General features: G+C 36.6%; 1 protein-coding gene across 3 annotated transcripts in view; it reads left to right on the top strand.

The window, feature by feature from the left end:
* Nucleotides 1-25678, top strand: part of IPO8 (importin 8) — a 50783-nt gene that overhangs the window by 8711 nt on the left and 16394 nt on the right. For all 3 annotated transcript variants that reach the window (XM_027894603.1, XM_027894604.1, XM_027894605.1), the window contains 19 exons: nt 1051-1207; nt 3413-3571; nt 4529-4685; nt 5737-5826; nt 6589-6683; nt 7230-7314; nt 9795-9929; nt 10770-10869; nt 12475-12551; nt 13763-13879; nt 16141-16230; nt 16898-17063; nt 17647-17807; nt 18277-18402; nt 19057-19123; nt 19812-19937; nt 20425-20522; nt 21503-21598; nt 22991-23211. In XM_027894603.1, coding sequence (XP_027750404.1) covers nt 1051-1207; nt 3413-3571; nt 4529-4685; nt 5737-5826; nt 6589-6683; nt 7230-7314; nt 9795-9929; nt 10770-10869; nt 12475-12551; nt 13763-13879; nt 16141-16230; nt 16898-17063; nt 17647-17807; nt 18277-18402; nt 19057-19123; nt 19812-19937; nt 20425-20522; nt 21503-21598; nt 22991-23211 — 2323 coding nt within the window. The remainder of the gene's footprint in view (nt 1-1050; nt 1208-3412; nt 3572-4528; nt 4686-5736; nt 5827-6588; nt 6684-7229; nt 7315-9794; nt 9930-10769; nt 10870-12474; nt 12552-13762; nt 13880-16140; nt 16231-16897; nt 17064-17646; nt 17808-18276; nt 18403-19056; nt 19124-19811; nt 19938-20424; nt 20523-21502; nt 21599-22990; nt 23212-25678) is intronic.

Below are 25678 nucleotides of genomic sequence, written 5' to 3'. Positions count from 1 at the left end.
TTACAGCGTAGGGCTATAAAATAAAAAAAAGCGCATTTAAATTACATTTGGAGGTCAACAGATTTCCCTGGGAATTTTTTAAAAGCCAATAACTTGTATGGACAAAGTAAATTAAAGTCTTGGGCTGGTCTTTCTGGATCTGTTTCTTGTCTGAATATTCTGGCGTGTCATAGACAAAGAGCTGTTTCTCCTCTTGCTCCTATAAAATATTTAACAAACTACATGTTTTCATACTTTGTAATTTGTCATCACCGAGAAAAATTATTGTACCCAAGGATGTCTTATTTATACTTTAAAACCCTAGCCAGTAATCAACCAAAATAGTGTACAGGGATAAGAGTTTAGTAAGAACATTCCTTTAATGCCTCACACCATATTTCCTATATTTCCTAAAGAATGCCTACAGGCATTTCAATACTGATGCCTGAATGCTGCTTGGTTTTCTCTTGAAGATTAGCTTTATTTTCATGGTTTTCCATGTGAGACAGAAGGGAACAATTCTAAGGGATTATGGGAAATCCTAATAGTGAGATAAAGCTTAGGGAATTCACAACAAACATTTCTGTGTGAATAGAAGGTAGGCCATGTGCCAGTTTGGTACTGGGCATGTCCCCAAGCAGAGCGTCCCATCTGTGTGTGCAGCAATTTGTTTACACGAGCCTTCCCAAACTTCACTTACTGACCCTGAGTAGTTGTTTTAGGGATGAGTGAAAATACAGATAAGCAGATTTTTGTTTGCTTGTTTAGAGCAATGGAGTATTATGTCCATATGGAAGACTGTTGTAGTGAAGAGAGTACCTTGACAGAAGCTGGCAGAAATATCATCCTGTTCTGTTTAGCAACAGCCACTTGAGCCTGATCTTGTGTGAAATCATAAAAAAAGTTTTTCTGACTCAGCTGTGCTTAGGGCCTGTAATTGTTAAGAACTCGGGTGCTGGTTTTCAGTCGTCTTTTGGACTCTTTGTTCTGCTTTCAGCTGTACTACATCTTGAGCACTGAATAATGTAGAAGTGTGTTAGAATTAATTATTTCCCTGATGTCTATACTTAGCTGCCATTTACCTGAAGAACATGGTGACACAGTACTGGCCAGACCGTGAGCCACCTCCTGGAGAAGCAGTGTTTCCGTTCAACATCCATGAAAATGATCGTCAGCAGATTCGTGATAACATTGTGGAAGGAATAATTCGTTCTCCTGACTTAGTGAGGTACCTTTCATTGCACAGAGATACTTCTATTGCTCGTGTTTTCAGACCTACCAGTCTGGATGTGAATGTGAGAATCTCAGTGTTTTGGTAGATGAAACAAGTACTTGTTTTCCAAAGCAATAATAATTAATTTAAACTTATTTACGTGCGCTTGTTTTTCAGAAATGTGGTAACCTGGCTGAGAGCCCTGTGGTGGGATTTATCCTCCTATGGTGTTTGTTCAAAGTGTCTTGTAACACTTGCTGTAGTGACAGCCTGTCTATTTGGGTGATTGAGGGCAGATTGTGTACAGGGCTGTCTGCAATACAGAATTAACCATTCAGGGGAAATACTGCTCAAGATTTGTTTCCTTTTTTTTGCAGCCCTTTTCTTAACTAAGTCAGCAATTTTTATATGTCATCCCAGTATTTAAATGAGTATTAGTGTTCTTGGTTTTAAGATGTTAAAAGAATGAAGAACTGCTGTTTTCTGTTTGCTGGAAGGCTAGTGAAGAATCACAAGACATACTACAGTCTATGGTTGTTCATCCCTCTAATCAGAGTGAGGCTGATAGGATGGGATTAGGCTGTGGTGTATAGATGTTCATCTTTGAAAAACAGAAGAAAATCTTCCTTTACTCTCCTCCTAAATCTACCAGCTAGTGCTTGAAAATGTCTTTATTTTTTCAGTAATCATATATGGAAGTGGAATGATTGACTGCACATTGAAATTAGAAATAAGGCTTGAGAAAAATAGAGATACACAAGATTGAATTTAGACTGCAGTAGCATTACTGTCACTGGAGGTCTTTATGAGTATCTGCCAGGAATGCTTAGGGTATAAATGAACCCGTGCAGAGACAAGGAAATGAACTAAATCATCATTTCCAGTTCAGCTTTTCTAACGTGCTCTGACACAGATTTAGTATCTCCCCTAAGAGATAGAGCTCCTTTCCAAGGTTGCACTACAAGGTAAGGAAGTGCTTGTTGTTTCTCTAATAATGAGGTAAAGGCACGTAGTTTCCCCTGCCATCATGTCATAAATACGAAGGCTAAGTTTATACAAAGGAACACAAAATAATGGAAGTTTGAAGACTTTTTTGCAAGCTAACTCAGGCATCATTTCTTAACATGATATTTAAAATGCCCTGATGTTACAATGACAGCCTGCATCTAAAAGAAGAGATGAAAACCCTGGGACAATCACCTGGAATAAAGTACAGGGTTTTTAAACACTGGAAAAACTTGCAGATTTGTCAGAGGTTAAAAAAGTCAAAAGAACTTTACTGGAACTAGTCTGATATTTTAGTACTGATATTTTTCATGGTTTGCTTGTAAGAATAAGGGGGGAGGAGGAGCCAAATTGGCAACAAGCACAAACTCCAAAGGCTTGAGAGGGAAGGTAAGTTCGTACAAAGCTAAAATGATCAGTAGGTGTTGGGCCCCATATTGAACTACTATTACTCTGTAATAGTGCCTCCTGATGTAATGGGCTGCAGGAGGATACCTGAGGAAAACTAAGTAGAGAAGACAAGACAAAATATTTTTTCATTGCTTAACAGAGCCAAGAGTATTTCTTTACAGCTTCTAGTTCAGTGCTGCTCACCTTTCTTAGTCATCCCTCACTTCAGTCAATTAATGATCCTGCTTTGCTTCACCGTCATGAGTGGCATCTAAAAGTGTGTGGAAGGAGAGGAGTAATAAGATGTTTTTTACCTAACTGGCTCTGCCCTTTACTTTGGAGGTTGAGAAAGTGCTGTTCTAGAATATCCCAGGAAGATTGTAATTTCTTGAGGAACCTGTGCCTTGGATCATAAGACAGGCCATTATTGTTTATTGCAAACATACAAATTTGTGTTTTTGTGGTTGCTTTCAGCCTGAGAAGCAAGCATAAACATTCATTTTTAAAGCACAAAGCTAGCTGGTTTCATGAGCAATTCATTCTTTTAAAATATTGTCTGATGCATGTGGAGAAGGAGGAGAGAGGGGGGGAAAGTACCTAAAATGTTCTGAAATTAGTTTCCTCCTCAAAGTTAAATCCCCCAAGATTTTATTCTTGTTTTTCTTCTGTCACTTCCCAGAACTCTTTCACTGCTATCTAAATATGTATGATGCTTATGACATATGTATTGCAGCCAGTAATCCACGATTTGGGGTCTATCCTTTTAATTTTAAACCCTATGCCATGATCTTACGTGCTTATATTTCTTTTCCCCCCCTGCCGTAGAGCCCAGCTGACCATGTGCCTTCGTGCTATCATCAAACATGACTTTCCTGGCCATTGGACAGCTGTGGTGGACAAGATAGGCTACTATCTGCAGTCTCCAAACAGTGGGAGTTGGCTTGGGAGCCTCCTGTGCCTGTATCAGCTGGTGAAGACTTATGAGTAAGTTGATGTCCATCAGTAGGGGAGGAATCAGTGCATTTAGTCTCAGTTGATTACTGAAAATGACTTTATTGAGAGCACCGGCAGTTCTACAAAGAATTCACATGGAAAATGGGAATTAATAATTATGTTTCCTTTCCTGCAAACAAATGAAAAATATTCATCATCTTTATATCATCAGTGAGTTGAAAGCAGAGATGCCAGCAATAATCTGTATGAATTTACTGACATTATTTTCTCGAGGCCATATACCTTTAATCTATGTCTGAAAAACTCCATATGTTTATAACTTCCTTTGTTTGGAGAGTCCCCGAATGCTGGATATACGAATGCAAATTGTTTTCTGCCTTTATGACATGAATACAGTGTTGTCACTGTCATATGTATAATTGTACATGTGTCTCTTGCATGTGTACCTGTACCATCCTCCTGATAGTCTAAATTCACAAAGAGTGAATTAGGAGCAGCGTAGTGAGCTTTCTCACTCACTTCTTTTGGAATTGCCTGTTGTTAGAAATGTGTGTATAAACCACACAAAAGGAATGGAAATAGAGAAAGACAGTCTTTTCCAAACCAAGAAATTGTCTTTCCTTTCTGATGGCTGTTCACTCCTGTTTGTTCAGCACCCAAGTCAGGCTTGGCACTGGTATGAACGTCAGAGAAATTCAAGTCACTGCTCCTGTGAGCTGACAATTCAGTAGTAAAGAACAGTAGTTCTTCCTCTCAGTAGGTGCATTTGGATAAGGTAACATATGTTGGGTTTCATTTCTCTGTTTATAGGTATTCATAGTGAATTTGCACAAATTGTTGAGATGGGGGCTAGAGAAGGTCAGAGTGCATGAGGGAGAGGTGGATATTCTTTTTTTTTAGAGGACATAAATTAAATTGCTGGTGGGGAATAGGCATTAGAATCTCCAGTGTGTAGATCCTGGACCAACATTTTTGTTTCCTTTGCAGATACAAGAAAGCAGAGGAGCGAGATCCTCTTATAGCAGCAATGCAAATATTTTTGCCTCGGATTCAGCAGCAGATGATTCAACTTCTGCCTGATAACTCCCATTACTCTGTACTGCTTCAGAAACAGATCTTAAAAATCTTCTATGCTCTTGTTCAGGTTGGCATCTGTGTAGAGGAAAAAGCAAAATTTTTACTTTGCTGGGCACAGTGACCCCTTTCAGTACACTCAGGGGTGGAGTTGAATAAGAATACCCATTTGGATGGGCAAAGTCACGTACAGTAAACAACTGCTATACAAATATTATATTTATAGATCTTTCTACTTAAAACCTGGGCACATGGACTCCCAGACTAAATTTTTAATGAGTGTAGGTACTTTTGCACATTCTGTCTGTAATCTTACTGGAGAAATATCCTACTTTTATAAAATTGCACATAACCTGATATAAACTGTATGGGTATCTACACTGTGTGGTTGGCTTCTGAAAGTGTCAGTAATGGATACTGGGAGTGTAATTGTCAAATACTGCACTTCAGTAGGTGGCATTTCTCATTATGTTCTGAAGATCAGACAGATACTATTTAGTGAAGGACATTCATTTTAGAGAGATGAGTTTGGCTTTTCCAGGGATGAGCTTGGTGAGGGAGCACTTTTAGAGAATCAGAAACAAAACCATATCCTACATAGGGACTAACCTGAAAGTTCTTTCTGAGGGTTAAAAAGTTAAAATAATTTGTTATTATATGGGGGGAGGTTTAAAAATATGCCAGTATCCTATTTTTCTTTTCAGTAACTTTCCTGTATATTGTCACTTTGCTTTGGGTATTGTAAAGTAAAGATTTACTAGGTAGTAGCAAGATAGTAATAAAAAGCACATTATGCTTTCTAAAATGCTATTTGTTTGCCCAAACCCCATAATACTGGTGGGTCCCTAAAAGGTAGCTGGGCTGTTGTGAAGAAGAGAAAGGAGCAAAAAGAATTGGCAAGTTCTCAGACCAAGGAAGTTTCCTCAAATCGTGTCTGCTCAGAAATTCATCTGTAAATTGGACCAAGAAGGATACATTTAGCGTAGTCTTGATATCTAACCTAATCAGTTTTAATTTTACTTAAAACCTCATCTTCCTCAGAAGGTAACTACTGTCGAAAGATCTACCTTTTACATAGAAAAACAGTATTTCATACCTATGGGGTGTTTTTTTTATTTCAGTATGCACTGCCACTCCAGCTGGTGAATAACCAGACTATGACTCAGTGGATGGAGATCTTCCGGACTATCATCGATAGAAATGTACCTCTGGTAAGTTTTAGCTTAATAAAGACCTCTGATACTTGTTGTGTTGGCATTTGAGGAGCAGTCGGTATAAGCATTTTCTAAGTATTCCTTTTTTAAAATACTTATTTAAGATTCTTGTCCTTGGACTAAGTGGTATTTCTGACAGAATTGCAGGCAGGGTCATGTAAGCTGTCAGAATTTCATTGTCTGAGGTAGAGACAAAACAAAAACTTAAATCTGGGGTATTTTCCAAGTTTCTCTCAAACAAGAATCAAAAGCTTGTCACAAACTCATAGTTTCTCTGTTCTTCATTTTATTTCATCAGTGCTTCATATTTCTCAAAGAACAAGATAAAATTAGTAATTAAATTCTTGTTGGTGTGTGTATAGCATTAACTGTCATTTCCTAAGTTTTCTAGAAATTTATTTCACAACCTTAACTTTCTTGGAACAGCTTTTGCACTCATATATGGTTAGAGTGTATATATTCAGAGGAGTTATTTCATGCTTAATTTTTAAACCAGAGTGTGTATAGTATTCAAGCATATCTGAGGGTTTTCATCTTTTGAATATGCATAATTTTGAAAATTAAAGCACAGGCATCATGCAGGTATAGCAATATACATTATATTGACTAATTAAGATAATTGTTACATAATTGTTAACAGAACCAAAGCTTTAGTTGAAACTGTGGATTTATATTAGTTTACTCAGTGAGGGATGTTTAAAGCATAGTTGATCCCAACAAATCACATCCCTAATTTAAAACAAATACATTTATTTGTAGGAGACTTTGCAAATTGATGAAGATGATAGACCAGAGCTGGTGTGGTGGAAGTGCAAGAAGTGGGCATTGCACATTGTAGCTCGTCTCTTTGAACGGTAACAAACTGATTAAAACCTTTGGGTTACAAATCTGTACCCTTACTTGATGTGCAATTAAGCAAGACAGTTTAATCAGTGTAGCAGCACATGGTCACTGAAGAAGTTTTCCTGGTGCTGTCCTGTGCCTTGCACTGGCACAGCCACTGCTCTGAGCTCTTAGTGAAATGATTTGACTGTCTAAAATGGCAAGAAACTCACCCCACAGGAAAAGCAAAGCAGTCAACCTGTTTTACTATATCCAGCTACAAGTGTTTATGTTCTCAAATGTAAAGGCAGGGGAAGATTTGAAAAGAAATCCATAAACATGGAAGTTACAGAACTTGTGACAAAAGGTCAGCGATACTTATTGACTATAATATTGTGCCTTATGATAATTTAAGAAAAGGGGAGTGGGGCGTTGTAAGGGAAATGATGTCTTGGAAGGAACCTGCGGGAAAGGTTTCCTTTGCTGATGCAGGACCCTCTGTGGTTTAGAAAATATTGTGTTTCTTGACACAACAGACTTTTCACAGTGTAAATATCTGTGTCCTTTTCTTTTTAAAGGTATGGAAGTCCTGGAAATGTAACTAAAGAATACTTTGAATTCTCAGACTTCTTTTTAAAAACCTACGCTGTGGGCATACAACAGGTAAGAACAGTTCATATTTTTGAATTGCATCAGTTTGGCTGAAGAAATGTATTGCTTTTTAACAGTGCACTTGTATCAAAGTTCATTCATTAAACAAAACTGAAGGGAGTCAGGCAGGTTTTCCTTTTAAGAGATTGAGAAGTTTGGTAGAACCCATACAACTGAGGTACAATAACACAAATTTTCACCAATTCGAAAACCTCTGCAGGAAAATTCCCAGAAAAGGTGAGCGCTGATAAAATGCTGTTATCATCATGAATAAACATTTTTGATATAGCTGAGAGAAAAACTTGATGCAGAGGTCTCACTTCATAGAAGGGTGTATTTTCAGGCCAGTTTTTACTAAGTACTTTTTCTGCAAACTACTTAAGCGTGGTAATCCAGGGATACGGTTTTATTTCAGGAAGATACAAGCAGATTAGAAGAAGTCTGGAGAACAGCAATGAAAGTTATTTTATACCTGGAAAGCATATTATATCAAAATATAGCATTAATTCACAGTTTCCAAGGAAATTTTTTTTGTTGGAGTGCTAATTATTTGTGTGGAGACAGTTCTGTTCTGATAAAGTTGCATAGAAAAGAGGCAGTTCCTTTCAGAGATTTCTGTGTTTCTCTGCCAGCTCAACTGTGGGACCCTGGGAACACAGGCTTCCAGCATCTCCCTGGTTGTGGTAGAATGGCTATAGATACTGGGTGCTTGAAAGCCTGAGAGTGCTGGCTCTCAAGCTCACACATTTTTGGCGCAGCTCCTGTTTCTCATTCAGCCTGCCATATACTGGATGACTGGGAACAGTAGTTCCCATGCCTTTGGCTTGCTGAAGCTCTTGACTGTGTAGGCTTTTGGGTTGCATATCCAAAACACACCACTAAGAAGCCAAGAGAATGAAGGGCACTCTCCTGCTCGTGATTTTCTTTGGTCTGTAAACCTTGAAGAACACCCAGGAATACACTTTTTCAAGTGACAGGTATTTGGATAATTCATATTTCCAGAATATATGGCTCCTTAGCATGCTGCCAGATGAAATGTCCTTGACGTGGCATCTGCAGGCTTCTTACAGTTTAAATTTGTGGGGTCTTTGATGCAGGGTGCCAGGCTGTTGTTGTCACTTGAAGTCAAATTTAAACTAGATTTCAAAACACCAGGATTATCTGTGAAAAAATTACTTTTTCCCATCCACTTTGACAACAGAATAGTTTATCCATCAGTACGAACTAAGAGGAGGAATGGTTGTGGTAAGACTGTAAATTTAATGAAAAGGGAAAGAGCCTGATATCTATTCTAAATTCCTTGCATTGTCACTCCTGAGTGAACAAGTGGACTCCTAGGGCAGTTATAATTTGAAATACCTAAAGTTTGTTAAGGTATTAAGCTACGTTGCAGAAGGGACAGTTTAACTTTCAAGATAAAGGGATTGGATGATCTGCACATTTCTTCAATTTCTGGCTCTTAAATGGTGATTTGTCACATTTCCTTGCAGAGTTCATAAGAATTCTGTTGTGAATATTACATTACTAAACCTTTGTTACTTATTCATCAGTTGTTAAGTGCTGACATTTTGATCGAGTCTGTATAAGATTCTTGTCCAAGAAGAGTGTCATATAAAAGACTTAAGATCAGACTTAGTATTCCTAATGAAGGAACTATATTCAAAATAAAAGTTATTAAAACGTTCTGAAGAATTATGAAGCAGAATTGTTCTGCTGGAAGTATATGACTCAATATTTTGTTATGCATTGCCCTTGATTTTTATTGTTATTCATTTACATGCCAGTTCTTTACACCTAATAATTCATCTGCCATTAGTGCAGATTAGTGGCTTTGTACTGTGGGGTCTTCTTAGTAGAGCAGACTGGTCTTCTTAGTAGAGCAGACTTTTATGTTAAGGAAGCTTTATGTGATAGAGTTTGTAATAGCATGTTAGGTGATACTGTCTGGTGGTTACAATAGGTAATTGAAGTTAAGAGTTTTGCATCTCTTATGATTCACAGATTTAGGTGAACCTATTTTTCTTTCCTAGTTTGGTATTTCTGTTCTTCTCACTGTTCTTATAAAGTAGTTTGTCTTCTTTAGGGATCTGTCCTTAAATATGAACAGACACTACTTAGCAGATATAGAAGTCACCAGTTTGAAAATCTCACTGTCTTTTCCTTATCTATTCCATATTTTGCTGAGGTCTCTGTAAACTGTGAACCTCTGAATACTGAAGTATATCTTTTGTTTATAATCACAAGTGATCATATGGTAGGGCTAGCAGTAAGGGTGGACATGTATGTACATAAATGTTTGCAGGATTAGAACCTTGATATTTAAATGATTTATGATTTTTGGATCAAAGGCGTAATAGTGACTTCTGACTCTAGAACTTCTATAAAACTAATTTATCTGTTTATGTATATGCACTAGAGAGATGCACTGGATGTCTACGCATGAGACAGAATTTTCAGTCTTAATTTAAAATGTTAATTTGTCGTTTCTTTAGGTTCTATTAAGAATCTTAGACCAGTACAGGCAAAAAGACTACGTTGCACCACGTGTTCTTCAGCAAACATTAAATTATCTGAACCAAGGGGTTATTCACTCTGTGACGTGGAAGCAAATGAAGCCACACATACAGGTCAGTGCATAAAACCCAGTCATAAACACTGCATGTCAGAGTGATTATAAAAAAAAACACGAACAAACCCCCCACCAGTTTTGCAGTTTTATACAAGGTTTCATGAATCATTCAGTAACTGATTTGGGAAAAAAAAAATAGCATTTCTACACGAATGTGGGTGAGGTTTTTTCAGTATTACGACTACCTTTTATTGCAAGTACTGTTAATCAGAGATTCTGTTCTGTAAGTTATTTATTTTTATTTTTGAAGTCTGCTAGATAGTCATAATGTTCTGCCTTTTATTAGTTGCTAGTTGTCTGCAGATCTGGGAAATTCACATTTGATTGTAGTGCAAAGACAGTGCACAAAGAAAACATTGACCTAAAAGAGTTGAACTCTGTTTTAAGGATGTGTTTTATAGGTGAACTAAGAACAAATGAAAAGTGATTTCCTGCTCTTATTTTTTCATATCATAAGCTCCCCTGTTGTAACACGTTAATTCCATGACTGTAAAGACAAAGGACTCTGAAATCTTTTTTCATGTTAAGTATTGCATTGGTAAGGTCCTTCTGCAGAATGCAATGTTCTGCTGTTTCTGTCCTGAAGTATTATTTTGTGTGTGGTAGTGTATTATTGTAAAGATAGATTATGTAATTACTGCTGCTGTCTGGGACTGTTGCAAAAGGAAATTACCTGTAATACTATAAGTTTATTTCTGTTAGAGAAAATAAAAGAGCACTGCTTAAAGGAGTATTGCTCTTCAGAAAAGTAAGTAATAAATTAGTGCATGGTGGAGGGAAGCTCTGCTGGAGTTTGATTTTATGTGTACTTACGTGTATTTGACTTTTCTAAAATTAGAGTATAACAGAAGAGGTGATATTCTCTCTAATGTGCTACAAAGATGAGGATGAAGAGCTCTGGCAAGAGGATCCCTATGAATATATCCGCATGAAATTTGGTAATTTACCATTACTTTTTCCTTCCATCATAACTGTAACTATAGTTCCAAACCCTCATCATGCCTGCTGCAATGTCTCTGTCTTCACCACCAGTGTCCCGAACAATAGGAAGAACAAAACCAGAATCTCACCAATGTGTAGTTCAGAGCAGGTGGCAGATCAAGTGAGTTTGGGCCATTTGGCTACTGACTTTAAATGATTCTCTCAACGTTTTTTTGCTACTTCACATGTGCTCAGAGCAGCCCAAATAGACTGACTTGCTCACTTGTTGATGCCATGTTCAGAATCCTGAATTGCAGATGTGCCAGCTGTCTGCAAGTCCTTGCAGCTCTCACTTTGACCAGAAGAGGCCTGACTTGCTCTTTGCCTGTTGAAAATTGTCAGTGCCTTCAGCATTTTTTTTGCCAATTATTATTAGTAGATTGTAAGATAATTAGATATTTGTGTTCTTTCAAAAGACTCAGTGCAAAAGCTTGGGAATATGACATAAAGCCATATTATGAATAATTACTTTTATCAAGAGTGGTGTCATTGAAAAAGAGAAGGATATTTTAAAAATGCAGCAGTTTTAGCTGGAAAACTCCTGCAAGCCAGGCACCACAGAGATATATATGTAACATTTGGGGAATTTTTAATTAGTTGATTTGGGATTAGCATATGTGAAAACAAGTTAAATATTCATAGAATAATTAAAAAGCTTGGAGACTTGTTATGCAACAAATTAATTACAATATAACATTGATCACTGGGGTACAAATACATCACGGATTTTTGGTGTGTGAATTCAGTTCTTTCTGTGCAAGTTGTGAATCTTATTTTTATATGTAGCTGAGGCAAAAAACCCACCAAGTATCAAAGTACATTAAAGGGAAGGTTAGTGAGGCACTTTTTGCCTTGGAACAAGAATTCCAGTAGTCTGGTAGCATTTATTAATGCTGTTTTATCTTCAAGTTTTCAGGACAAGTTATTGTGTAATTTTAGTCACATTTTGAGATGACATTTTTAGATCTTTTAGTTTAATTTGTGTAGGGATATTTGGATTAGAACATGTTTGCAGCACAGATATTTTTTCCAAGATACAAATTGTATTTTCAGTAAGATTAAAGGAGGTTTACTTGTAATGAATGAAACTAAAAAGCTTCAACTTGCAGCAGATATAAAACTACCCCATATCCAAGTACTTTTGCATACAAAAGGTTTCCCATGAGGTTTTAATCAAGGCAAAAATGTGTACATATGGTATACAGATGGTACTGGAATGCACTGTTGTTCTTTCTGTAAGGGCTGTAATTAAAAAAAGAGGCAGGATTTTTCATTCCTTATATACATGGTCTCAAAAGAGTTAATGAATAAATAACATATTCTTAATAAGGGGAGTGATGAGTGGCAGTAGATTTGGAAGGCAAAAAGTAAATGCTTTTATTAGCTATGTGTCATAAGCTTGCGTCTGACTATCTCTGAAGTGAAGACAACCATGTCAATAGTTTTGAGGTTATATATTCACCCTGAATTTGGGATATCTCGAAAACAAGATGGTCTATGAAAAATTCATCATTCAGAAAGGAAAATTTTTTTGTTATGCTTTTTCCCCTCCAATTTTTTAGATGTATTTGAGGATTATGCATCCACTACAACAGCAGCACAGAATCTCCTTTATACTGCTGCAAAGAAGAGAAAAGAGGTATGAAACTGGGGACTTTTATTTATTTGAATTTTCCTTATAATGTTATTTTTCCCTTAAATTTGAAGATGCCACAAGAAGCCAGTTCTGAAAAGTCTATTTGATAATACATAATCAAATGTTTCCTGGCTGAGCGCTATCAATTTTGGGAGGATTAAAATACGTGTGTGTATGTTTAAATAAATGTCTTGGTCTTGCAGCTTTAAAATTAATCTGCCAGATACAAACTGAGTTGAAATAGATGTACTGGAATAGATTTTTCCCAAGTTTACAAACAGCTTCTGTCATGGCTGTTCTGAGTGTCACAAACTGTAGCAGGGGAAAAAGTGAACATGATCCTTATTAATTTTCACTGATGCTATTTAAAATCCTGTTGACAGCAATGAAATTAGCAAGAGTGAAACCCATTTCATGCAGTCACTTTTTAAATGAGGACATAACTGTTCTGTAGAACTTTCTGTATTTGCAGTGATCTGTGCAAAACTACCCAGGCAAGTGTTTTTCTGGGTACCATTTTAACATCCAGTAAACAGGGAGCTCCATTTCCGTATGGATTTTCAAAGAAGAACATAGGTGGAATATGACCTTTCTACTTCTTTACTGTCAGAACAGTTCTTGCCCACTGACCTTCCTTCTCATTTTCATGATTGGTATTGAGACCATCAAAATTTCACAATATTGGAAAAGGGCATAATGGGCATGGAAATTGTATTTAACAGTTAGTTTTGCCAAGAAACCTTTGTCAGTCTAGTCAACTTTAGAAGCTACTGCCAAAATCAATAGATCAAATTAAGTTTATGAGGTTTTAGTCCACTTTTCTTCATATATATATGTACACACATAGGTATTTATTTAATATATATGTGTGCAACAAGCCAGAGAAGTTAAGGGGGAAAAAAATGGGCGAGGTACAGTTTGAACCACTTGCTTTTTCATCACCTTTTTTGATTTGCCTCAGGACAATAACAAAAATACCTTCTTTCCTAGTAGTAATGTGAAATTTCAAGGAGATTATTTCTGACAAGTTTGGCTACAAAGATGAAAAAGAAGCCTTCTAAATTTCAACTATGGAAAGATATTACACATAGTACCTCACAGTTGCTTTGGCCGAGATAAAATTTCTTAATAAATGTTTTATGAATGTTTTAACTTAAAAAAAGCTATTAAAATAATTTGACAAAAGGAGATGGTGTGTTTTCTGTCCTGCATAGGTATTACCAAAAATGATGGCATATTGCTACCAGATTCTGACAGAGCCAAACATTGATCCAAGGAAGAAAGACGGAGCTTTGCATGTTATAGGATCCCTAGCAGATATTTTACTGAAGGTAGGTGGGTAAAGAAGTGAACAAGGTTGGCAATTCTTACTATCAGTGGTGATTTTAAAATAGAAAAGTCCTGGTTTTTAAAGTATGACTAGCCCTTAGCCATATTTATAAAGTCTGTAGAGAGATTTCACTGTGCAATCAGAACATGAGGGTTTGTTTATTTAAAAATATTAACATTCTTTCCTGTTTTTTATATCCCCATTTTATACACAGATTTTTCTTAAGTTTTTCCAAAGCTCTGTTTGCTATACAACAGTCCCCTGGTCCTCTTCTGCTTTAGTAGGAAAATGGAAGTGTTAAAAAAGCAAACATCCATTCCATCAGTAACATTGCCTTTGATTCTTTATCAAGTTCCCCAACAGCCTGCACTGTTGTGGGTGTCTTCTGGTCCCAGAAAAAGGTTTACTTCACATGTTGCAGGAATGTTTTGTCTAGCTTTCCAACTTTCTTACTCTGCAATGTGTGGCTCTAAGTCTTCTTTCATCAACCAGTTGGGAGTTCTGAAAATAACTGGGAAGAACACAGAGTCTTTCTCCATTTTTTTAATAGACATCTTCAGAATTTTGAGTATTTTTCTGGAATCTGAATACAAATTTAATCCATTTAATCTATTAACATTGATTACAGTTTGCCTTATGCTTTTGTAGATGGTGGAGTCCAAAGTAAACCCCTTGTTACATGTCAAAAGAACTTCCAAAACATTATCAGTTTTAGCATGAGAGTGGTGACCTTGTGCTGGAGGCTTCTTTTTAAAAGTAGTTTACTGTATTTTATGTGAGTTGCCTCTCTGTGCAGGATGTGTCTTCATATCACAAGCAACATCTTACCAACATTTACTATTTGTTTTTTCACCAGTGTACCAATCTCTGATTTGATCTTAATTCCTGAAACATCAGTAACTTTTAAAGAATTTTTGTAGATTATCTTGAATTGTAGTTTCCCTCCCTCGTGCTGGAGCATAGCAGTGAAAGAGGAGGACATGGTTTGTGTTATGAGGACATTTTCATATTGACTGTGGGTTTCTAAACCTATTTGTCTCTTTCCTGAGGGGAAAAAAAAAGGAATTTATTGCAGTATTCTACTCCTGTTTGAAATTTTCAGTCTTGGAACATGAGGCTATAATATACTTTATAAAAGTTTAATAATCCCCAAACACTGCAAACTCCTTTCAGATCTGAATTTCTTATATTTGGAATTTGGCACATTGAAAAATTCCATCAACTCTTTCTGCATAAAATATTGGATTTGTAAGTGCTTTCTGGCTGTTGAGTTGACTGAGGTACAGATTGTAAGGAGCTTGTAGACACAATGACCCTGCCTTGGCCACCTGGCTCTCCACACAACTTCACTTTAATGCACACAAACTTCTGACCTGCGTGCACAAGGGAAATTTCTTTCCCCTTCTCTCTGTATTTTCTCTGCTCAGTTCTTCATCCACCTCTGTGATGGTCTGGGGAATCAGTATGGTAAAAAATTTTGTATCCACTGGTGAAATAAAGTCTGATTCCCTAAGATACATGTTGTATTGAATGTCCTATTTCACCCCCTTCCTATCTTAGTGAATCATTCCTTTAGGTGGTGACACCCCAGCATGTTATGTATTCTGGTATTCAGGGGCTATAAGTCCCAAATCTCCATGCTGGAGATTGTTGTAGCTCCCTGTGAATATCCCAGGATTTGCCAAGGTTGAAATAATGAAGGATAACTCATCGAATATCCTTCTCTAAATAAGGAGATTTTTGTCACAAAGGAGTTAATCTTTGCCCATTAATAAACATGAAAAAAGATATCATTTGTTGCTGTTGTAATGTGCAAAATAATTAGTTTTGATGCTTATAGTAACCGTAGGTCATTTGAAACTCAGATCTGTTTCATATTAAGCTGATATTTATCTTCAGATATGTATGTACTCCTTTGCAGGAAGAATGAAAGTACTAGGTTAGTTATCTTGAATAGTTTTTAAGAAAAATCAGCTAGAATCAATTGCCTAAATAAAATGAAAATTCTTGTTTACAGTATTGTAATGAATGATGTGGAGTTGGATATTATGTATTTACAGTTCTTTCATTTATCTGGCTTTGTACTTGCTATGGTTATGAGTTTGTTCTGTTCAAGGTATGAAATCCAGATCCGTTTGAGGGAATACCTTTATTAAATAGACAAATCATTGTTTTTCGGTTGATAGCTGAAATTAATTACTGGCTAGGATGAAGTATGTAAAATGAATGGTCTCCAAAATTAGTTTTTACTTACACCAACAGAAGAGCGTTTTCAAGGATCAGATGGAGCTGATGTTACAGAATCATGTGTTTCCCTTGTTCATGTCAAACCTGGGATACCTCAGAGCTCGAGTAAGTTCACCTCCTACATCAATTTCGGTATTTTCCGTGATTCCTTCCTTTGCACTTTGATTTCATTCTGAATGTTAATGAAAGAAAGAAAGCAAAGGCACAGTAAAATTTAAAATAAAACTGTCGTACAGTATTTTTTCATCATTTTGATTTAAAAAATGATTTTACAGTTAAATCAATTGATGGAAAGCCTGTGATGTATTATTGTTTACTTCTTAAATCGAACTTGAGAATTTGAGCAGTGGCTGTGGCCATTTTTCATTAGCAGATCTTAGTAACTAAAGTTGTTGAATGCCTGTGAAAAATAGGTAGAATTTCCACAGAGTAGATAATGTCAGTTTGAGTGTAGCTTGAACAAAATCCCCAGGTCCTGATATCAGCCATAAACAGGTTTTTTTCTCTATTTTTTTATGATTTTTTTCCCCCAGAAGGACCAAAATTATGAATGTAAATTATGTGCACACTGAATTTATTGGAATTTGAGAAAGGATGACAAAGAACTGCTTGAGTGCAAAACCTGTTACATTTAATGTATGAATACCCTGTAATTAAGGGAAAAAAGCAATACATGGAAACAGAGAGATAGATAGTGTTGTTTTTGAATCACTTTAAAAAATGCTTAAAAATTGCAATATTCTCTAACTTGCTTTTCTTTTTTGTCTTGTAGTCCTGTTGGGTACTTCATTCATTCAGTGCTTTGAAATTTCACAATGAGTTAAACTTGAGGAATGCAGTAGAGTTGACAAAGAAGAGCCTGATTGAAGATAAGGAAATGCCTGTCAAAGTAGAAGCAGCCATAGCCCTTCAGACCTTAATAAGCAACCAGGAACAAGGTATGTGACAGTGATTTATCAGCTGTATACACTGATGTATTGATTTTTTTTCTTTTTTTCTAGAGATGTGGAGGTGGGTGCGGATTTATCTAAACATTTCTACCATCTAAAGGCATAGATTTAAGAGCATTTCATCATGTTTAGACAGCTTCACTTGCTCATTAGTTACTGTACACATCACAGAATTCTGACTTCTTGTTTTTACAGCCAGTCTATACATAAAAGAAGTTAGAATCAGCATGTTTCTTTTAACAAAGTAAATGCCACCTTTGTGTGTATGTTTAAGAATGAATGCTGCCTATGTATGAGGCCAAGTATTCTCTCAAAACTGGATTTTAGCTGAAGACGACATTTCAGTGTAGTACAATTAATTTACTTTGTCTACTAGTTAAGAACTGTAAAAGCGCCTTGGGTATGTTTTTTGGCTTTTTTTTATTTATTGTTATTCAAATAATTCAAATTCAAATTAAAAAAACTATTTTGTTCACGAGTAGTCAGTTACCTGGTAGTTTTGAGATACCGTATATTTTTGTTTATGGATAGTTGACTTCACCTGGTTTCACTTGTTTGGTGTTTTTTTTAGCTAAGGAATATGTGAAGCCTTATGTGAGGCCAGTTATGCAGGAGCTCCTGCACATCGTTAGAGAGACGGAGAATGATGATCTTACCAATGTAATCCAGAAGATGATCTGTGAGTACAGTCAGGAAGTGGCTACGATCGCCGTTGACATGACTCAACACCTGGTAAGAGTCAATAGCCCAACAACAGTCCAGTCAGAAGCACATGCCTAGTTTATGAAGCATTTAATGAACTTTGTTTGAAGTGCTTACTGTTTAAAGTAATCTTCATAAGAGTCCACCTATAGTTTTCACAGTATTTATGTTTTTGTGGTTTTTTTTGTTTTTTTTTTTTTTTTTCTCTGGGAAGCATCTTTAAAACCTATAGGTTTTTCAAGGATGCTGAACTTTGTCACTGTTTTTAATGAGCCAAGCTCTAACCATTTAACATTTTGAAAGACTTAACATAGACTTCTAAAAAAAAAAAAAGATTTTAATTTTCAGTGTTCCCCTTTCAGAAGTAAGGAGCATATTCTTCAGTGCTGACAGCTCTTAGAGATAAGGCCTTGCTGCTGTTGCGTTAGCTGTCTGGGCTTTGCATGGCAAATTAGAAATGTGAGTTTGCTCTTGAATGTCAAGTTGGTTTTGTTCACAGGCTGAAATATTTGGTAAAGTACTTCAGAGTGAGGAATATGAGGAAGTAGAGGACAAAACAGTTATGGCCATGGGCATCTTGCACACAATTGACACAATCCTGACAGTTGTGGAAGATCACAAGGAGGTGAGATTTTCTTTCATGCTTTTCTCCAATTCCACATGCCTTTCATTCACGATAACAGGCACTTCCATGTATGTTGCATCACTTGACATGAACATGCATTACTGTAACAGGATGGTACCAGTCAATCTGTGACAAATTTGAATTTAAAGCCCAGTTTACTTTTGTGATTTCTTCGCTGTTTAGCTCTCAACTTCGAGGGTAATCTGTAACCTGAGGGTAACATTCTTAGCACTTTTTTGGGTAAACACTTCTTAGGAATGTGCAGACTTTGACTGGGGTAGGGTTAATTTTCCTCACAGTGGCTAGTTGTATTACAGACTGTTAAAACAGAATTTAAGGAGAAATGTTTTGCCTAAGGCTAGTTTTTTACAATGGTGACCCGTATTTGTAGGTGATTTCTTGGATAGTATTCCTAGGAATTGGTCTCCCAGTTGTGGTGCAATGTAAGTTTATATTTCAGATATTCAGGGGAAAAAAGAGATTCTTTCTGCATCAGTGAGACCTGATTTGATAATATTGTGATTGTTAATGCAGCTTTAAAAAAATTGTAGAAGCCGCTTGTAAGAACTTCTCAAACTGAATTAGTCAAATACCTTTATTAAATAGCTGTATTTCTAAAATTTTTTAATAAACTGCTGTGTGTTTTTATTTCAGATCACTCAACAGCTTGAGAGCATTTGTTTACAGATCATTGGCCTTGTTTTGCAGAAACATGTCATAGGTATGTGTTAGAGATAATTTTTAGAAAAAACATGAAGGATTTTTTTAATGTAAAAACATGTAAATTTATTATTGCTATCTTCAAGAACAGAATTTCGTCTTTGTGTGTGTGTGTACTTCTTTAAAGAATAAAAAATGCATTAATTTTCAGTTACAATTTGTTTCTCCTTATCTCCTCTTGTGAATTAGTCAACTTGTTTCTTGTGTTTTAGAGGTCAAACTCAAAAGCAGAAGATGCAGTTCTTGATTATAATTCTGGCTAGCTGTCTTAAAGGACTATGTCTACAATTACATTAGTCTGTTATGGACATGGTCTGCAATTAAATTACTACTTTATCACTACCCTGCACTAAAGAGTTACACAGTTTTGTGATAAGGCCTTTAGGAAAAAAACAAAGGCTGAGAAAATAAAATATTTTTCAGTAATTGGTTAAAAGCATTGTCTTTGATATGCTGGTGATGTCTATTTTTTGGTGTATATTGATAGTGGAAAACTATGCATATTGTTGTAACTGTGGCCAACCTGAGGCCTATCTGAAAGAGTCTTTTCCGATTTGTACTATTTTTCTATGTATGATTTAGTTTCTAATGTTGTTATATGACTCAGGACTTGGTTTCAGATTTCAAGGCATTTGCAAGTTAAATTTATTTTTTAAAGCACCCTGCTTCAAACTGATTCTTTTTTGCAGAGTTTTATGAAGAAATTCTCTCCTTGGCCTTCAGCTTAACATGCCAGATGATTTCACCTCAGATGTGGCAGCTTTTAGGTGTTCTGTATGAGGTTTTCCAACAGGATTGCTTTGAATACTTTGCAGGTACGATCCCTTCTGTTCTGTTTCCACTGTTTGAGAATTCATCTCCAAACCCCACCTCATTAAGGGTCGCTTCCATTTAGTGTCTTGGTTTAAAATGATCATGTATTTGAGTCATGCCCTGACCGTCTGTTGAGTATGGGAGTTTAACAGGAGCATATTTAAGTAGTAGAAGCATGTTCAAATCTGTCAGTGTGACAGTTATTGTAGGAGATCCTAAACTCAAAGAAAGCTGAAGTATTCAAAGTTAATGCAAAACTGCAAATTAAACTTAGTTAAAATGTAGTCCTGGCCTAGTTCCTCTTCTGACGATGTACCCTGCGTGGTGCACTTTGTGAAGGATTCTAGAAAAGACTTTTGCAGTTTGAATTTCCAGTGGTATCCAAGAATATAAGCCAATAAATGCCATTATAGGACTCCACCCTCACTGGTTAGCACTTGCTTGGATTAGTTTGTAACTTTTTTCTTTTTTACTCTCCTTGTTCTACAGATATGATGCCTCTCTTGCATAATTATGTGACCATTGACACTGATACTTTACTGTCTAACCCAAAGCATTTAGAAATCATTTACGCCATGTGTAAAAAGGTAAGACCTCTGATTCTTACTGTTGTGCTTATCACTAGTACTTAACAATCAGATTGGCAGAGTGACCTGAACATGCCAGGTGGTGGCCAGACATTTCAGAACTAAGGGAATTTTGGTCTCAGCTCAGTTCTGAGCGCATACAAAACCTTCACACTTTTTAAGTGGCATGCTTTTAAAAAATTACACGTCTCCCCATATGTGTGGGAGAAAGTTGCTATTCATCTTGACTCTCTTCTATGAACAGCTATTTTGGTAAGTAGAGGAATTAATGAAGCCTGATTTCCTTGGGTTGTGTATCTTGCAGTTGGACTCCCTGGTTGTCAGCTAAGGTGCGAACTCACTTGAAGTTTTTCCTACACTTGCCATGTTTCTCCTTTATACTGAGTCTTTCATGTATAATGAAGTATGAGATCATGCTGCAGTCCTTCTCTGATTTGGGGCATTTTAGAGTGTTAGGCATCTAGCTACCTGCTGATTTTTAAGCTTGGAGAATTTGAGTATGTTCGAGAATTCTGCTGCTTTGTCAGTTTTGATTGACACTGTCTGTGCTGTTGAAATGTACTGAGACAAACACTCAGTTTCACACGGAATGATTGCATACCTCTTGTTTTTAATCAGAAGCTAGCCTGGAAATAGGACTTCACTTTGCCAGTGACTGTTAGAATTGAAGTGAAACAATGGAAAAAATGTGGAAAACATCAGTAATTCTTATAAGTAACATTTCTTTTTTAAAAAGAGAAAGTGAGGACATAGAAATAATATAACATTCTTGAAGAACTGCAGCAATTTTTTCAGCTTTTTAAAGTTCACCTTTAGCCACTTATCCTTGCTTATCTCCTGTGCCTTAATGCCTCCCAAAATGTAGCATGAATAGATATGTATATGCTGTGTAGAGATTTTTTGATGTATGCAGGTACAGGAGCACTTGCTTTCAGTATTGTTGGTGATTAATACTGATAAATTGTCATTCTGGTGGTTAGGTACTAACAGGAGATGCAGGAGAAGATGCAGAGTGCCATGCAGCCAAACTCCTGGAAGTGATTGTTCTTCAGTGCAAAGGACGGGGGATTGACCAGGTGATGTATATTGAACAGGTTTTTTCTTTTACTGGTTCCTATTATCCGTGTATGGTTCCTGAGAAAAACAGTTGGAATTGGCGAATTGTTAAGTGGAGAGAAATACAGAAATAAGTAAATGAGCTCACGAGAGTTTGTAAGGTTGTGGGTTATGTTTTTGAGATGAGGTATTAATGGGCATGACCAGAAAATGGATATAGGCTGAATGATAAGGATATAGGATGTTGTTCAGGGTTGTCTTTTTTTTTTTTGCTTTCTCCTAATAGAATTTTCCCTTTTGATGCAAAACACACATAGTTAAAACCATTGCGGCTGAGAGTTTAACTATACGTATCCAACTACTGTTGTTTCTCCAAGCCACAGGAACTTTTTGATGTTTTAAATTACTTAGTGCATTTGGAAGTGCAGACTTTTTTTATCGTGGCTGGATTGTGATTACAGGGAAAATCATAATCAAAATTTTCTAGAGTTTCTTAGAACACACTTTTAGATAGCAGTCTTTTTTCTATTAGGAGCTAAATTCTGGGCTTATGTAATGATCCTAAATTACTTTGACATATAATATTTGATGTTGCCACCAATGCAGTCCATGGACTTCGGTGATAAATTTTCAGTTAATTTTATTGAAACCAGCATAACTTTATGAATGTAAATCTGAAGTCGTTGCAGATAAAAACGTCCCCTGAAAGATTTTTCTTTCAAAGGAAATCTAGAAGAGTTTAAAGTGAACCCAATGCATTTGCATTGAAATAAGTGGATGGTGGAAAGCTTAACTGAGCTGTACAACTCTCTGAATTGAAATAGTTGCACACAAAACTGAAATGCATAAACTAAAATGCTCATAATGCTTCCCAGATTTTTATAAAGTGTAAATCCGCACGTTGAAATATATATGTGTTTAGTAGATGTGTATTTCATTGCTTGGAAATTTGTGCATACTTGATTTTATCTGAATAAACTCACTTATGTCAAAACTTTTAACATCACTGTACATTATTTAGGAAATTTAGTTTGTAATGCCTGTTAGTTTTGAAGTTGCTGGATATCTTTATTTAAAGATGAGAATGTCTTTGAGCTCTTTTCTGAACCTTTTATACATGCTAGAACAAATTCCACCAAATGGTCCCATATATTCTCTGTGCTCAGAATAACATTGCAGTTTTTAGCTCAGGGAAGAGCTGATTTATAAGCATGTGATCAGAGGCTAAAAATGCTTTTATACTAGGAAGTGAATCGAATGTGTTCCTAGGTTATTGTACCTGGGCTTCAGTTAACTCTGGACATCAGTTCTGATAAAAGTATTTAAAACTTTTGTATAATCAGGCAGCATGTATAATGACTGCTTTCTTTCTTTTTTTTTTCCTTTTCTTTTTTTCTCCTTTTTCTGCCCAGTGCATTCCGCTCTTTGTGGAGGCTGTGCTGGAGCGACTCACCAGAGGGGTTAAAACAAGTGAGCTCCGTACCATGTGTCTTCAAGTTGCCATAGCTGCACTCTACTACAATCCTGACCTACTTCTGCATACCTTGGAGAACATCAGATTTCCACACAATCCTGAGCCCATCACTGCACAGTTCATAAACCAGTGGATGAATGACACAGACTGTTTTTTTGGGCAAGTATTGAGGTTTTTTTCAGAGTATTCAGAGTTTACCAGCAGGATTTCAGCAGCGTGTTAACTTTTTATCTGAAGCATTGAATACATGTTTTCTGTTCTATATCTTGTGAATTGGTTTTAACTGCTCCTCTTAATGTTAAAAAAACACTACTCTGCCCAGTGAATCCCACACTGATTTTGATCTGTGAGTTATGCATGGTCTCCTTGCATGTTTATCACTGTATCATTGATGTACTGGCTTTTTAGCGTACTCCTGAACTTAAACTGCATTCTAACCTTCCTTGAACATGTGTGTGCACTGCACTAGTTGCACTTGGGCAGGAGCTGAACATTTGTGAAGTAAATGAAGGGGAACAAAGCCTGTCATCACATAGCTAAGTGTGCACTTGATGCTGAATGGAGGTGAAGTCCAGTGCTTGACACTTAGTGGTTCCTTCTCAGCTGAGATGTGGAGTCTAACTGTGAGATTCAAATCCACTTAAGGGCAAAGTAGACAGTCAAAAGTAGTTAACAGCTACCTCTCACCTTCCTGCTTGGAGTTTTGTTTTGTTACTGGGGGCTGACATCTGACTGCAGGTGTATGGATAGGCTCAGAATGTGCCTTCTCTTCTCTGTGCAAAGCCTGTGCCAACAGACTAAATGAAGTGTGTGTTAGGAGTCATGCCATGGATGAGCACAGGCCACTCCTGACCCATAGGTGCATACCCTCTTTTAGGTTGTCGTTCTTTTCCTACCTCTCTTTTATTGATACAGCCTTGTCTCTCCAATTCTAAGCAAGTCTCCAGGGGGCTTCTTGTAAGACAGTTCCTTCACTCCCCTGTCGCCCAAGTAACTTTTCTCCATACCAATTGAGTTAATCTTTCCTGAACAGTGCTATCTTCATATGGCTGCATTATTGTCACAGGATTAATTTTGAATTTAGAACTGTGTGGTTTATTAGAGCAGTGTATTACCTTTTTTATAACTGTAATAGGATAGTGACTTCCAATCGATCATGGCCAAGTGGTTTATGTGGGTTTTGTTCTCAGCGTGTCCTTTGTTGTATTTTTAAAACACATGACAAATGTACATGGTAAGAGTTGTTTTCCTCCCTTCCCTGTCCTAATTACACGTTTCAGTGGGACAAAGAAAGCACAGTACTTTGTAGCATTGGAGCACAGACTTGCTCATTTCAGAGATTAATTCTGCACATTAATTCTGTTTGGTTTATTAGGATGAAGTCCACTTGGAGATACAAAAGAAATTGCCTGCTTTGGTGTATACAGTCTTTCTACAGATTCCCCATTTGTGTCTGTATTTGAAGGTGTCTCTTCTTGAAGAAAAAAAATTAAAATTGGTAAATTAAACAGATAAAAACTAGGGAAAAAGTCTTATTAATTATGATAAAACCAGACTGTTCTTAATAGCACAAGCATTCTGACATCTTCTATCTGCAATGTCTGCAAATCTCTACAGTACAGTCTGTATCTTAACAGAAATACATGTTGTCCATGAGAAGGGTGAGATATACATATTATCCATGAGTTGGTGACAAAGAAGGCATAAAGGATCCAATAGTCCCTCATTTCTTTTGGAGTGTCAATAACTGAAAAATAGCACCTTTAAGTTATTTCCCACACCTTGTCGTAATTTTATGGGTAATTACTAAATTATTTTTATATGTACCAACTTCAGAAAAGAGCAAGATATTTTAGGATTTCCACTAACTTTTACCTTCTTTTTTTTATGGCTGTAGCAAAGTTCTTGAGATTCATCTCTGTGCTGTCATTTTTTTCTACTACATATCAAATGTTGATTGCATACAGAGACAGTAGGAAAGAAGACATTCCTTACAGATGGTAAACTTGTTGTTCCTTATTTAAAAGAATTAAAAAATGAAAGAGATTTATAGCCTGAAACAGTTCATCCTGGAGCATTCAGTGAAAAACTAGTCTGGATTCAGAGGGCAAAAATGCTGTGGGTCTGACTAGGCTTCAATCTCAAGTAGTCCTGTGGGTTACAGCTTAACTTTTGGTTCTTCTATGTTGCTTTTCAGAAAGCATTGGCTACTGCAGCTACCTCTCAACTCTTATTTGAAGCTGAGACATGTTGTAAGTTAGTTTAAGAATTTAGACAACTCAGTTCCAATTAAAAGTTGATAAATTTATTAAGCAAGCGATAATAAAGCAAACAGCGCTGGGTGGTCGGGGGGGGGGGGGGGGCAGCGCCCCGCCCGAGACACACACACCCTTCTTGAAAACCGGGCCTTTGTACCCTCTCGATATCAGTTGTTGAATATTCATTCATTGTCCGTTTGTTGCCTTAAAAGGTAATTCCCCTGCTTTGGAGGTGGGTGTTACCTTTTGGTTGGTTGTAACTTATCTCCCCTGGGCTCGTACAGGGGGGTCTTGCATCATCCCCACACTGAGGGCCTTTCTCTGTATCCACATGGCACAGAGAAATGTATTTTTATTTATAATTTGTT

Source organism: Empidonax traillii, unplaced genomic scaffold (genome assembly GCF_003031625.1).
Source record: "Empidonax traillii isolate 1590-97213 ecotype Southwest subspecies unplaced genomic scaffold, ASM303162v1 scaffold434:size946695, whole genome shotgun sequence".
NCBI lineage: Eukaryota > Metazoa > Chordata > Aves > Passeriformes > Tyrannidae > Empidonax > Empidonax traillii.
This window is presented reverse-complemented; position numbering and strand designations above follow the sequence as displayed.